This window comes from Chanodichthys erythropterus, chromosome 7, assembly GCF_024489055.1.
Source record: "Chanodichthys erythropterus isolate Z2021 chromosome 7, ASM2448905v1, whole genome shotgun sequence".
Classification (NCBI taxonomy): Eukaryota; Metazoa; Chordata; class Actinopteri; order Cypriniformes; family Xenocyprididae; genus Chanodichthys; species Chanodichthys erythropterus.
Window position 1 is genome coordinate 35,229,895 of NC_090227.1, and position 15,060 is coordinate 35,244,954.

The 15,060-nt window shown below is 40.9% G+C and overlaps 1 protein-coding gene across 2 annotated transcripts in view; it reads right to left on the reverse strand.

The window, feature by feature from the left end:
* cttnbp2 (cortactin binding protein 2) overlaps positions 1–15,060 on the reverse strand; it is a 53,179-nt gene that overhangs the window by 7,701 nt on the left and 30,418 nt on the right. For both annotated transcript variants that reach the window (XM_067390358.1, XM_067390357.1), the window contains exons 4-16: positions 13,612–15,052; positions 10,544–10,750; positions 10,299–10,398; positions 9,656–9,806; positions 8,995–9,222; positions 8,771–8,888; positions 8,393–8,650; positions 5,643–5,738; positions 4,856–4,935; positions 4,352–4,438; positions 1,965–2,064; positions 449–604; positions 180–361 (exon numbers count right to left, since the gene is read on the reverse strand). In XM_067390358.1, the coding sequence (XP_067246459.1) occupies positions 180–361; positions 449–604; positions 1,965–2,064; positions 4,352–4,438; positions 4,856–4,935; positions 5,643–5,738; positions 8,393–8,650; positions 8,771–8,888; positions 8,995–9,222; positions 9,656–9,806; positions 10,299–10,398; positions 10,544–10,750; positions 13,612–15,052 (3,204 nt within the window). The remainder of the gene's footprint in view (positions 1–179; positions 362–448; positions 605–1,964; positions 2,065–4,351; positions 4,439–4,855; positions 4,936–5,642; positions 5,739–8,392; positions 8,651–8,770; positions 8,889–8,994; positions 9,223–9,655; positions 9,807–10,298; positions 10,399–10,543; positions 10,751–13,611; positions 15,053–15,060) is intronic.

The following is a 15,060-nucleotide window of genomic DNA, read 5'->3' on the forward strand; positions in this document are numbered from 1 at the left end:
AGAGCAAATTAATAAAATTGGTTCAAATTCTTCAAAATTTGAGTTGCGGCATCATGACCATGGGGAACTGTGAGTCTCATTGCAAAACCAGTTGAGAACCAAACAATCTTGACTAAATTTAGAGCTGAATGGCTATTCTGGTGGTCTTCCCTGCAGCTTATTAGATGAGCAGGGCTGACCTTGTGGAGGAGTTTTCTGCGGAGATGACGTCCCAGCATGCCATTGAGGGGCTCGATGTCCCAGCGTAGCTGAACCCAGCGGAAGTGCTGCTGTAATCGTAGCTCAGCACCCTGCAGGCGAGGCTTAGCCAGAGTGCCAATCAAAAAACTCCCTTCACGGAAATAGTAAAGCCCATTGTGACCTGCCCATCAACATGAGGAGAAAAGAGTTGCTATTTCAGTTGCATTGACTGTTCCAGCTCTGCTATATCTGTATGAATGCATCTCACCATGGTTGAGGGAAAGGGAATAGACAGATCCTCGGTTCTCCAGGGCTTCGCACAGGTCTCCCAGGATGTGGCTGAGAGAGTGGGCTCTCTCCAGACCCTCAAGAACCACCACAACACAACGCCCAGTGCTGCCTTCATGCAAAGACACCAGGAACCCTGATACACAACACAAATCGTAAATTCAAAGATGTAATATTCTGTGTTCAATACAAGTCCTCGATCAACAGCATCTGTTTTGTAATTCTGCTTACAACAAAAATACATTGCAAAAATCAAGATTACAAGATTACAATGTAAGTGAATTGGGCCAATTTTTGTAGGATTTAAAAGCAGAAATGTGAAGCTCATAATTTCATGAAAGCAGTTACATTAATTATTCTGTTAAAACATGAATTATTTTAGTTGTAAAGTTTAAGGCCATGGCAACAAAGATGTAATTTTTTTTTAAAAGTGATTTTAGTGAGTAATTTTTCACAATCATGTTAACAATCACATTTTGTGGCTATACTATTGAAACTTTGAGTACAGTATATTAACATTTACAAATGTGCCCCATTCACTTACACTGCAAGTGCCTCACTGTAACCTAGGCCATTTCCACCTGGTATTAAGATGAGTTTTTGTCGATCCGATCACAAGTGGATGATGCTAAAATACATGTGTAAATGGGGTCTGAAATGTTTTGAGTTTGTCCACTTTCGACCACTTCCAGAGGTAGCTGAAAACGCATTCAATTGGATTGCTTTCGTTGTGTAAACTCTCATGTGTCAAATGCGTTCGAACAGCCACAAAAGACCACCTACTCTCCGCCTACTGACTTAATTCGTAAACATTATGGGAAGTGCGCTAGCCAGACAGGATTTAAACTTTGTCAGCTGAAGACCCAAGTTTGGTTTGAAGACAAAAAACATAGCAAGCACAATGTTCTCTCACCATTCCTGATTTCTAACACACACTTACTGCTTTCGGCATGATCTTGCGACTATCAGAGCAGAGACGAAAGCTGAGGCTCGCCGTATGTTTTTACATCGTCTCCTTTCGTGTTCATATGTAAATTGCGTGAGCTTGTTTCGTCAATTAGATCAAAAGATCTGAAAAAGCCCATAAATTTACCCGACCATAGAGCCTCCCCTTGAAGAAATCAGGACAGAAGTGGATAAAAGTGGACAAAGGAGTCGGATTAAAACACCAGGTGTAAACGGGAATGTGTCTCCCTTGTCTACTTGTGATCTGATAGATCAAAATGCATCTTAATTCCAGGTGTAAACATGGCCCTAGATTTGTACTTAAAAAGAAAAAAAAAGATTTTTACAAGGTACAGGCCAAAAATTACCATAGACAGTGTTGTACAATAATAACTCAACACAGAATAAACTTCATGGAAACTCAAGATTCTTGTTCATTGATCTTGTTTCTAGGGGTCTGATATCTTCTTCCTCTGCTCCTTTGCCTACATCATCACCTGAGATATATGTGACTCCTCGATACAGCGCTGCTTGATGGAAGAGGCTCTTACCACAGTTGATGAAGATCTCCAGCAGGTGCTCTTTTGATAGACTCTCATCTATCTCCACCCTGACAACATCACAGCCAACCCCCTGGGCCTCCTGTCTGTGCTGCGAACACACACAAACACACAACAGGTGCATCATAAACATCATGACTAATACAGATGGATGTCCACAATACATGAGACAAACAGATTCAGAGATTTTTCAGAGTTAAACTTAAACCTTTTTGGAAATATTATGGAGATTATAACATTATGGAAATAAGATTGTAGATTTAGGATCGTACTCTGTTTTGCAATTTCTTACATACTACCGTTTAAAAGTTTGGGGTTGGTATGATTTTATGTTGTTTTTGAAAGAAGTCTTGTGCATATTTTGATCAGAAACACAGTAAAAACAGTAATATTGTGAAATATCTCCAGTGTCACATGATCCTTCAGAAATCATTCTAATATGATGATTTGGTGCTCAAGAAACATTTCTCATTATTATGAATGTTGAAAACAGTTTTGCTGCTTCATATTTTTGTGGAAACCGTATTTTTTTTTCAGGATTCTTACAAGTCAATTTCTATTAATTTTATGTAGTGTACAAACCCGATTCCAAAAAAGTTAAGACACTGTACAAACTGTGAATAAAAAAGGAATGCAATAATTTACAAATCTCATAAACTTATATTTTATTCACAATAGAATATAGATAACATATCAAATGTTGAAAGTGAGACATTTTGAAAATGTCATGCCAAATATTGGCTCATTTTGGATTTCATGAGAGCTACACATTCCAAAAAAGTTGGGAAAGGTAGCAATAAGAGGTCGGAAAAGTTAAATGTACATATAAGGAACAGCTGGAGGACCAATTTGCAACTTATTACGTCAATTGGCAACATGATTGGGTATAAAAAGAGCCTCTCAGAGTGGCAGTGTCTCTCAGAAGTCAAGATGGGCAGAGGATCACCAATTCCCCCAATGCTGCGGTGAAAAATAGTGGAGCAATATCAGAAAGGAGTTTCTCAGAGAAAAATTGCAAAGAGTTTGAAGTTATCGTCATCTACAATGCATAATATCATCCAAAGATTCAGAGAATCTGGAACAATCTCTGCGCGTAAGGGTCAAGGCCGGAAAACCATACTGGATGCCCGTGATCTTCAGGCCCTTAGACGGCACTGCATCACATACAGGAATGCTACTGTAATGGAAATCACAACATGGGCTCAGGAATACTTCAAGAAAACATTGTCGGTGAACACAATCCACCGTGCCATTCGCTGTTGTCGGCTAAAACTCTATAGGTCAAAAAAGAAGCCATATCTAAACATGATCCAGAAGCGCAGGCGTTTTCTCTGGGCCAAGGGTCATTTAAAATGGACTGTGGCAAAGTGGAAAACTATTCTGTGATCAGACGAATCAAAATTTGAAGTTCTTTTTGGAAAACTGGGACGCCATGTCATCTGGACTAAAGAGGACAAGGACAACCCAAGTTGTTATCAGCGCTCAGTTCAGAAGCCTGCATCTCTGATGGTATGGGGTTGCATGAGTGTGTGTGGCATGGGCAGCTTACACATCTGGAAAGGCACCATCAATGCTGAAAGGTATATCCAAGTTCTAGAACAACATATGCTCCCATCCAGACGTCGTCTCTTTCAGGGAAGACCTTGCATTTACCAACATGACAATGCCAGACCACATACTGCATCAATTACAACATCATGGCTGCGTAGAAGAAGGATCCGGGTACTGAAATGGCCAGCCTGCAGTCCAGATCTTTCACCCATAGAAAACATTTGCCGCATCATAAAGAGGAAGATACGACAAAGAAGACCTAAGACAGTTGAGCAACTAGAAGCCTGTATTAGACAAGAATGTGACAACATTCCTATTCCTAAACTTGAGCAACTTGTCTCCTCAGTCCCCAGACGTTTGCAGACTGTTATAAAAAGAAGAGGGGATGCCACACAGTGGTAAACATGGCCTTGTCCCAAATTTTTTTGAGAGGTGTTGATGCCATGAAATTTAAAATCAACTTATTTTCCCCTTAAAATTATACATTTTCTCAGTTTAAACATTTGATATGTCATCTATGTTGTATTCTGAATAAAATATTGAAATTTGAAACTTCCACATCATTGCATTCTGTTTTTATTCACAATTTGTGCAGTGTCCCAACTTTTTTGGAATCGGGTTTGTATGTATTTAAATACATTTTACAAATGTATCAATGGTCTTTTTTATGAATATGCTTATTGGATTTAGGCCTCCTCATATAATCAGTGCTTAAATGTTCAAAATAAAAACGTTTAAATGAACAAAAATGCATTTACTTGTTAGTTTCTGAAACTGCTTGGATGAAAAGTAAAATATGAATACTTTAAACAATTGATAATATTTACCTTGATATAATGAGAGATCTGGTTGGCGATGTACTCCTGAAAGCTGCCCTCCAGACCATGGAAGATGACATTATGGTACTGTTCCACCTGACCACGAACAAAAACACAATTGAGTTTATCAACACTGGTAAATATCATGAAGAACAGCACATGTATTATTCATCTAGACCAGCTTCATTTTATCATCCATTCCAAATATTTTATTTATGAATGCCTTAGTGCAGGCTTGATTACTCAAGTGTGTCTTGGAGGGTGTTTTGTTGTCTTAAGTTACTGCTTGTTACACTGCAAGCATCTTCCATTACAACATTTAAAACACAAATAGTATCTGTTGCCACAAGGTGCCGAACTGGTGGTGGAGACTCAAAGAATTTAGTTTTGGTCCCAAGGTATTATAAGGACTTTATTCCCTCTCAGTACTCTTCATCCAAACTTTAAATATCATCCAGTTTAACTCAGACATGCTAAAAAACTCTCTTTGACACGGAGAGTGAGTCAGCGTACCAGGCGGACATAGTTCTGCAGCAGCTGTAGAGGGATCAGGGAGTCGTACGTCATCTCATCCAGAGTGCACTCTGACAGGCCTGACAGAAAGCAAAATTATAGCAGCCATGAGACATAAATCAAACCCACACGGTATATCAAAGAGCACAACACACAAAGGACATGGGAGACCAGGAGATCTGTGTGAAATGGATTTGAGCGAGGGCTTCAATGAGTTGTTTTTATGTGCCGTTGCATGAGATGGAATATTCTGGAGCCCAGCTAAACATCATGGTCATGTGATGACAGGGAGCACAGCATGGCTATTCATTAAAGTGTGGAAACCCAAGAGATCTGCTGATTCTTTCTATCATAGGCAAAGTATATTTTTCTGCTTTACCAAAAGAATCTCTCAAACACAATCTGATAATTTTATAAAATATGTGGCAACACTTCACATTGAGGTTCAATTTGTTGACATTAGTTAATGCATACATATGAACTATGAACAATATTTTTAATCTAAGTTAAATGTAATGCATGTAATACAATACTGTTCAAATGTTTGGGGTCAGTACGATTTAAAAAAAAGGAAGATTTTAAATTATTTTTTATTTATTTAATAATTTTAATAATTATTTTTTAAAATAACAATTTTATATTTATTCATATTTTTAAAATGTTATTTATTCCTGTGATGGCATAGCTGAATTTTCAGTGTAACCTGTTAATTGGGTGCCAAATTTAATATGGACTGTTTATGTGAGGTGCGAAACAGGCCTTATTTTTAAAAGAGACTAAAGCTCACCTTTAAGATGTATGGTAATACGTTGACTAAGGCGTTTCCGAATGAGATCCCAAGGAGACTGGGCCAGTTCCTGCCCTGGCAGCCAGACAGCATCACCTGAACAAGAAAATTCATTTAGGAAATAGGGATAGATTTTCTAGATGTATATATCCGCTTATGGTGAAAGACACAGATGTGTAATCTTTACTGACATGGGAACAGTTTTCATCTACTGTTTTTCAAACTTGAGAGGCATGTGTTTTTATCCTCCTATATCTCTTTTCTGTCTGTCAGTCCCCTCATGTTTTCTGTTTGGAATAGTATATAGTCATCAAGTTGCTCTTGGTAGGCCAAATCCCTTCATTCTGACATCTGCTCTTAAACATCTTGTCTTAAGGGAGGAGTTGAGTGTAAACAAAAAAAAAAGAAGTGGTGAGAGAAAGAGTGCAAAAGAGACAGGGAGAAGGCCAGAGGGGTGTGAAAGAGATAGGTGAGAACTTGGAGAAGGCTAGTTTATTTTCAGCAGCCCTGCATGACAACCCTTGGGTCGAGCCAAGCGGAGTTAGACCCCTGTCCCACGTCCTTCCCTACTTGGCCCAGTGAGATGTTGGACAACACCCAAGACAAGAGCCACATTAAATTCATGCTCACTAGAGCTAGTGTCAGAATAGAGGGTACACAAGTAAATAATAGCACATTTGTGTGAATGTGTGTGTGGTGTTAAGTTCTATATTCAGAAGTTTTATATCACAAATCATCCTAGTGACAGATATATTTGATATATATAACACATATTGGGCTCTTTGGCCGTCTCTTTTTTCTTGCATCTATGACAACAAGAGTTTAAAATCGCTGAGGTGGGGAAATTAAAACTTGAACAGTAACCAAGGGCAATTCAGGAAGCGAAGCAGCTGTTCAGAAGTCTGGGGTCATCCGAGAATAGCCATCGCAAACGTGTCTCTACGCTACAGGTTGCATTTCAAAGCAATGCAATGGTTGCTTCTGCACTGTGCATTCAAACATGTCAGTGAAGAGGTAAAAAAAAAAAAAATAATAAAAAAAAAAAAAAAAGTAAAAACAAAAACTTATACTTTGCATAAAATACATATATATTTATGGTTGCAATCAAAATTATTCAACCCCCTTAACCTGAAAGACATTTTGCGGCTGAGAACAAAATTTTATGAAAACAATTCATCAAAGGCATCAGTAAACTATTATTCAACTATTATTCTATTATTAATACACATTTGATTCCGAGAATGTAAAGTTGATGAAAAAATAAAAAATAATATATATATTATATATATATATATATATATATATATATATATATATATATATATATATATATATATATATATATATATATATATATATATATACATGTACAAAATTATTCAACCCTAAAAGTGCAGAATCTTTTATTCTTTATAACATCCAATAAACGCTGCCTGTAAGTGCTTAGAAGCTTCTGGTGTCCTTCTGCTCATAAGCTTTGCCTTTTTTGCACCAGATGTACCGCTGATCCATGGGTCCAAAAAGTTCCAGTTTGGTCACATTCCTCCATAAAACATTCTTCCACAACTCCACAGGTATGTCCAAATGAATGTAAGCATATCCAAGTCAGCCTTTTATGTTCTTCTTGGTCAAGAGTGGCATTCAGCAAAGCTGCAAAGCTTATGAGCAGAAGAACACCATCTCCATGGTCAAGCATGGAGATGGTCCAGTCTTGTTATGGGGTTCTTTGCTGTTGCAGGAACTAGAAATCTTGACTGTATGAATGACATCATGAATTCTTTGAAGTATCAAGCCATTTTGGCAAAGATGGTGATGCCCTCGGTGCAGAGACTGAAGCTTGATGATCAATGGACTTTCCTGCAGGACAGCCGTCCCAAAGTATACATCCAAATCTACTTAAGCTTGGTTCAGGGATCAGTTGTAGAATGTTCTTGAGTGGCCTGTACAGTCTTCAGATTGAAATCTCATTGAAAATAATTGGTGGGATTTGTAGAAAGCAGAGGTAACATGGAAACCAAAGACTATCAGTGATCTGGAAGCTTTTTCAAGCGAGGAATGAGCCAAGATTGCAATAGAGAGGTGAGAGAAGCTTCTAAGCACTACAGCGTTTACTGGAGGTTATAAAGAATAAAAGATTCTGCATAAAATGCGACTTTTGGGGGTCATTTTGTACATGTATGTTTAGAACCAGTTAGACTTTTTTCATTTTTTCATCAACTTTACATTCTCGGAATCACTCAAATGTGTATTAATAAACTAATAGTTTACTGATGCCTTTGATGAATTGTTTTCATAAAATTTTGTTCTCAGCAGCAAAATGTCTTGCAGTTAAGGGGGTTGAATAATTTTGATTTCAACTATATATATATATATATATATATATATATATATATATATATATATATATATATATATATATATATATATATATATATATATATATATATAGTAAAAAATGGTGTATAATGGTGTATAAATGGTGTATAAATTATGTACAATACCGTTCAAAAGTGGTGTATAAATTATGTACAATACCGTTCAAAAGTTTGAGGTCAGTTACAGTTTTTTAAAAATAAATAATAAGAAATATTTCAAATGTTGCCAAATCAGCATGTTAGAATGATTTCTGAAGAATCATATGACTCTGAAACAGAATTTGGCACCCCTGTTATAATCAAGTTAAATGGGCACAAATGAATGTAAATTTCTTTGGCAAGTAGCTAGTTACTGTAAGATGTATATGTGTTTACCTATAATCACAGAAGCCATGCTGTCAGTAGAGAGGCCCAAAGTGTCCGCTCTACCTAGAACTTCCTGCAGTTCCCACCTCCCACAAATTAGCTGGAGGTGATTGGTCAGCAGGTAACTCAAGCTTCCTGTTAACTCTTCCCAGCTGGTATTGCACTGAATTGTAACTTTGCCAACTGTGCATCCATCCTCCAGGAGATCCACAGGGCAAAGACGCTCCGGTGAGCCCATGAGCACCTGTACAACCACTGTGTACAAATCTAAAGTAGGGCAGAAAGCAAAAGTTAAGGCTGTGGTCACTTAAGCCAACTATCACATAGTGGCAAAACCTGCCAAACTATCGCATTTGTACAAAGCTCTATCGTTTAAATTATTCTCACCCAGGTTCTCTAGTAGATCTTTGCAGTCATCTGTGGCAACATCATGTATGGTGCGATTGCATTTGTCCCTCTTCTCCATGTCCTGTTGACTGTGGTTACACAAGACCTCCAGGCATTTCTGCAAAGTATGAGACATGTGAGCATTCAAGGCACCAGCTGTGTTATCAGCCACTTCTAACTCTGGTGTGAAACAGTCTACTTAGCATCAAACTCAAACATGTCACCTTGTAGCCCCTGGATGCAGCAATATGGGCAGCAGTCCAGCCATCCTGGTTACTGTGGTTGAGGATGTGACTGGCCTTGGTTATGCCAGGGTGTTGGAGCTCCTGATTGGAGTCTGAAGGAGATGCAGGGAGACCCAGGTCTGGTTCAGGTGATGGGTGGTATAGCAGGAGCTTCAGAGGGCCCACATGACCTGAACTGACTGCAGCGTGTAGAGCCGTGCAGTTGTCCTGAAAATAACAAACACTTAAGTGCAAGTGCAAGAGGTCTTTTTGAGAAGTCCACAAACTTACTGATGTACAGGTATACACATACTCACAACAAAACAGATAAAAAAAATACAAACACACACAATATGAACCAACCAGCAAATATAAAAACACCTTAATTTAGACCTTAAGAATTTCCCAAGATATTTTGGGGATATTTTCAGCCCAGTAAATTAGAGCAAACTGAGAAAACATTCAGGGCATAATTAAGTGTTTCTAAAATAGGAACCGTAATTACATTCTGAGCAACACATTGACAGCAAAATACCCACGCTCAACTGTTAAGGTAACCATGGAGATGAACAGAGGGGCAGTATTTCCTAACGTGTTTAGGAACACAGAATGTAATTGACATTTGAGAGACACTGGTGTCAGTGCGGAACTGAAAACTCACAGTCGTGACATGTGAACGGTCTGCTCCTGCATCTAGCAAGACTTTCACACACTCCAGATGTCCCTGTTCACAGGCCAGGTATAGAGGGGTCCTTCCCTGGGAGCATTCCTTCTCCAAATCAGCTCCACATTTTACAAGAGCTTTAACACACCTGTCGATGAAAGATCAGCTGAGATTGGTATCATTGCTTAGAGAAAAAAATTGTCTAGATATTGGAAACCCTACCATGATCTGATTTAGTTGATTTGATCACAATCAAGCAGCACTATAAACACATGAAAAAGAGGTCCAAAACATTTTGTCATCTGATTAGTCAAACCCCTTGCTGCAGTAGTCATGTGACTACATCACATTTTATTTAAACCGCTAATCCGTCTTGGATGCATCCTGGACAACAGTGACACAGTACCACCTACTCACCAGTCAATCACTCATTGCATCAAAGCAAAGGTTTTAAAACATGCCTAGAAAAAAACAGTCCAAAATTTCAGAAAAAAAATCGTTGTCTGTCTTGTGATCAGATCATCTGATATGGATTTTAATAACAGTGCCATAAGATGTGCAAATGTGTCACTGTTCTTGAAAACACAATAAAAAAGCTAAAACACCATAATAGCAAAGTAAAGGAGAACAGAGGACCCACCCATGGTGACCATTTTCAGCAGCGGCATGTAGCGGCGTAAATCCTGTTTCATCGGCAGCTTCAGCAGATGCCCCTGAAGTCAGCAGCAGATTTAAGCAGTCTATAGAATAAACACATTATTTATACACACATTTATATACACACATTATATATATATATATATATATATATACAAAAGCAAAATGGTAGCAAAATTCAATCATTTTTAAGCATGCTGTACACATGCTAATCTCACCAGCACATACCTGTGTGTCCATTAAGAGCAGCAGAGATCAAGGCAGAGGTTAATTCATGATGACGATGATGAATATCCAATAGTGGATCTTGGTTAAGCAGCATAGACAATAAAGTGACATTTCCCTGGGAAGCAGCTTGAAGGAGAAGGGTTTGCCCGTCATCCAGGGGGACGGGGTCACCGCAGGTTAGCGAGGGGACTATGGAGGGACACCAGCCTGGGAGGGTTCAAGCAACAGCAGTAACTAGTGAGGCAGGGTGCTTGTGTTGTGTCAAAATGTGTTCCCTGAACTAAAACATTACCCAGAAGAACGACTCCATTTGTCATTGAGAAATAATTTAAGGCCACTGCCACTGGCGCAGTGAGTATTTCGTAGTTCAGTAACCAAATTACCCTACGTACATACGAAATGTGTGTTCGAGAGGAAATGAGAAGTAAGCCAAATTCGGGTAAAACAAAGGATAAATGTTTATGTGACGTACACATTTTGGCACAACATTGGAAATGTATTATTCTAGAGTGTATCTGCAATCCACACCCTCTATCCTACAGATCAGATTATTTTTCAAATGCTCAAGTCAACTTCATTTGTTTTTAGGTCAGGCTAAAAACAAATCAAATAAAAGACATAACTCAACTGGATAAATCAAATCAGGCAGCAGGCGGTTTATGGTTCATTAATGAAAGTCACGCATCATAAATTATGTCAGTCAAACTGAAACATTCTAAACATGGTTCTGATTGTGTGAGACATGTCAATTAGACAGCGTTAGAAATATGGAAACTACAGCAGAGAAACAGATGAAATTTGAAAGCACAAAGCACAGAAATACTACTGGCAAATTGGTACCTGTATGTGAAAACAGAATTGAAATAACTCGTTTTGCAGTGTGGATGTAACTAGTCTAGTATCTGAGTGCTAATGCTAAAGCATGTTTGTAAATAGCTTTGTCTCTAGGGATTCTCTATGTTTATCTTGGTTAGTGGAGGGAGTTGGGAGAGAGAGATAGGCTGTTTCATTGAGGTCCAGTGGAAAGCATAAGATTATTGGCTCTTTTCTGGGTTAAAATGGGCGGCAAAGAGAGCAGAGGAGCCTCAGAGAACTGCCATGGTTGAGTGGCTGCAGAGAGAGGAAGAAAAGTGCTAATTTTTAGCATTTAGCGATGACAGCTAGCTACCGACATCTTTCCGAGCTACCCTGTGGATTAGTCTCTAGTGACATTAAAGAAAAAGACTCTGCTGGAATACTTGCTCTGCCTTCAATGGTGTTACAATTGTCTTTCTTTGGTGTTCTCAGAGAGCTATGGAGAGGCCTGCAGAGACAGGGTGGCATTTCAAAATATGAGAGAACTCTAAAGCTTCTGACACTGTTTCCAAAGGGGAAAATCTAACTGCAATTCGAGCTGTCTCATATATTTGGCTTACAGACCAATGCATGACTCCACCTAACTGACATCTCTGTCAAAGCTCTTTTGGAACTACCCTGCTGAAAAGACCAGCATATGTTGTGTCTTTGATGTTGGTCCGCAGTGTAGGATGTTGTTGTACTGGTGTTTCCACTAGGCTTCTTAATTTAGATTAACTGTTAAGACTTTACAAGAAAGACCATACTGGTTGACCAGCAACCAGCTAGACTAACACCAAATTTACACTAACCAGCCGGATCAGCAAGGACATTCCTACTTGTCTTAGCGGTCTTTTAGGAGGGTAGCATTAATTCTAAGACACGGGTGTCCAACCCTGCTCTTGGAGGGTTAAATTGTAGAGTTTAGCCCCAACCGTATTCAAAAACTCACGCGCAGTCGCGTCCGTGCATCTTTCAAAGTATACTAAACCAAGGATGCGCGTGGATGACCGAGTTCGACACATGCACAGTACATTTTTTTCTGTACTTTTACCAGACATCGTGTCATCAACGGGACATTCACTGGGCAGGATTGGAGAAGAAAAATAGTGCATCCACCATTACAACATAGTTCAGAAGATACACCAAGAGAACAGGAATCAAAAACGGTGGAGAAGGTATGCTTCTGAGTTTACACGTCTTGTTTTTGAATCGCTCTTTACACACACTTCTTCAACGACTGCACATTGTGCTCAGTACTGTGCGTATTGCCACCTAGTGGACTCTCCTGTCCTGCTTGCGCATGCGCTGTTGCATGCAAACTGTCTGCGTGGTCTTGAAATTTGGGCTGCACACGGACGGGGTGTGCGGCCGCATGACGAAAATTATGTCATGCAGATGGTGCACGAACGAGGACGGCCGAAGTATACCCGGGGCTTAAGGATAACTACGAACTTTCAGACAGGTGTGTTGGAGCTAAACTTTGCAGGACATTGGCACTCCAGGATAAGGATTGGACACCTCTGCTCTAAGATAAGAATTTACACTTCTCAGACAAAGACATCAATGGTATATCTTAGATGCAGAAGTAATTGCTATTGTGCAGAACCAATGCATAGAGACATATTTATGAATATTCAAGTGCAATCAAATACAATTGGGTTAGTTGTCCAGAAACGTCTATGTAACCATTGAATGAAACGTTTAAAAATGCAGGGATCAACACCACAAGTTGCTTTACAGTAGGTCAAACAAAGAAACAGATGGCAGCATGGACACGGTGGTGTGGTTAGTTTAAGACATTGTGGAATATGGTTAGTGAAGGAACACAGGAGAGGCAGAACCATGCTGTAGGTCAATGGGAGGAAAGGGGAAAGAGCAGCCTCTGGCATCAGCTTCAGAATGGGTTACAGGAAAGACCCCTAGAGACCTGCATCATCAAGAGAGGGTCAACCTGAGCTATTCATATCTATGACTACTTTGGTCAAGAAACTGTCCAGACATGGATAGGTGCCCTCAAAAATCGTAAAAATGCTCTTATCTTGGTTATGTTGAAGTATTGTGTTTCAAACGGCAGGTAACCCTAGTAGAGTATGAATACTCCTCCCTTGGTTACTCCAAGTCTATGTCCTCCTCTGCTAAGACTTACTGAGGAATACATCAAGAATGGAAAAGGAGGGGAGTAGAAAGGAGAAGCAGTGAAAGTAAGGGTGAAACACAGTGCACCCTTTTACCTGATGCTGCTGCCAGGGTGCTGCCCGGGTGCTGGGGACTATGGGACGGAAGACTAGGTGGGTTTATGGAGGGACTAATGACAATGGTAGCTGTGGAGGAGGTGGTGATAGGGGGACACTCCACACATGCTGCTGTCGGCTGCTGCCCCCACGGCCAGCCAGTACAGGAAGCACCCACCTGTGACGCGGTCAAGGCTGGGACTGTACTGCCCAAATCTAAGGAGGGCTTTGGAGGAAGCTGAGGGGTGGCAGTTGATTTGGCAAGGCCCACCCCCAGTCCTGTTCCTGGGGACCTGCTGGCTTCACCTACTACTTTGATTGGTGGATGTGGAGGGGATGGTGTCTGGGACAGTCCTGGTTTTTTTGGTGGGATGGGGGGTGGGTTACCCCTGTCAATGCGGGCCACAGTCGGTGATTTAAGGCCTATCTGGGGGTGGCCTAAACGCCCTGCAAAGGGTCCCCCCTCAGATGTGGAGTGTGGCAAACCAGGCCGAAGGGCTGCAGGGGGTCCCCCTGCTGGAGGGCTTGTGAAGCGGGAGAGAACCTGTGTGACAGTGTGGCGAGCCTGCTGTTTGGCTGCAAAGTTGTCTCGATTTGTGGGGGACAGGTCGCGGGAAGGGGGACTCTGGTTTGCGGTTCCATTTTGGTCCTGCTCTGAGGCAGAGGGTTGGAATTTGTAACGGGCCGCCTGGACGCGGGGACTGACCCCAGTCGGCAAGGTAGTGGATACACCAGGTGAATGTGAGCCATGTGGATGCGTCTGGCCCTCTCCTCCATTTTCTGCCTGAGAGCTCCCGTGGTGTAGCCCCCGTCCAGCACTGGAAGTCTTAGGTAGGTTCATGCTAGCATAGGTAGAACTTGTAGGCTTGACTGGGATGGAGAGTGGCACCTTCTTAGCTGCTTCATTTTCATCTGTCTGAGAGGAAGCAGTCTTGTAGACGGTTGCCTCAGTGCCCACAGCCACGGATGTCATAGTCTTGGGTTTAACTGGGGCAGATGCTGGGGTGACAGAAGGCAGTGGTGGGGCATCTTTGCATCGCTCAGTTCTTAGCTGCTCCATCTGCTGGCGGAGATTCTCACTTTCAGCCCGCAGCTCTGCAGCACGCGTCTCCTCACGGCTAAGCCTGGCACGTAGCTGCTCTCGCTCTGTGTCAAACTCGGCCAGCTGTTTCTCCATCTCCGCTTCCATCTGTTGGCTACGACGACGCTCAGATGCCAGTTCTTCCTCCAGTCGTCCCACAGAACGGCCTTCCTGCTCAGTGCGGGATGAGAGCTCCTCAAAACGCTGGTTCTCTTCAACTACACGAGCGGCTAGCTGCTTGCATTCATGCACCAGTGACATCACCACGTGTTTGTTTTTCTCTCGCTCATCCTTCAGCTGAGCCGACAGCTTCCTGTGTTCCTGCTCCAGGCTCTGCAGCTGTAGTTTCTCCATTTCAAGCTAGACAG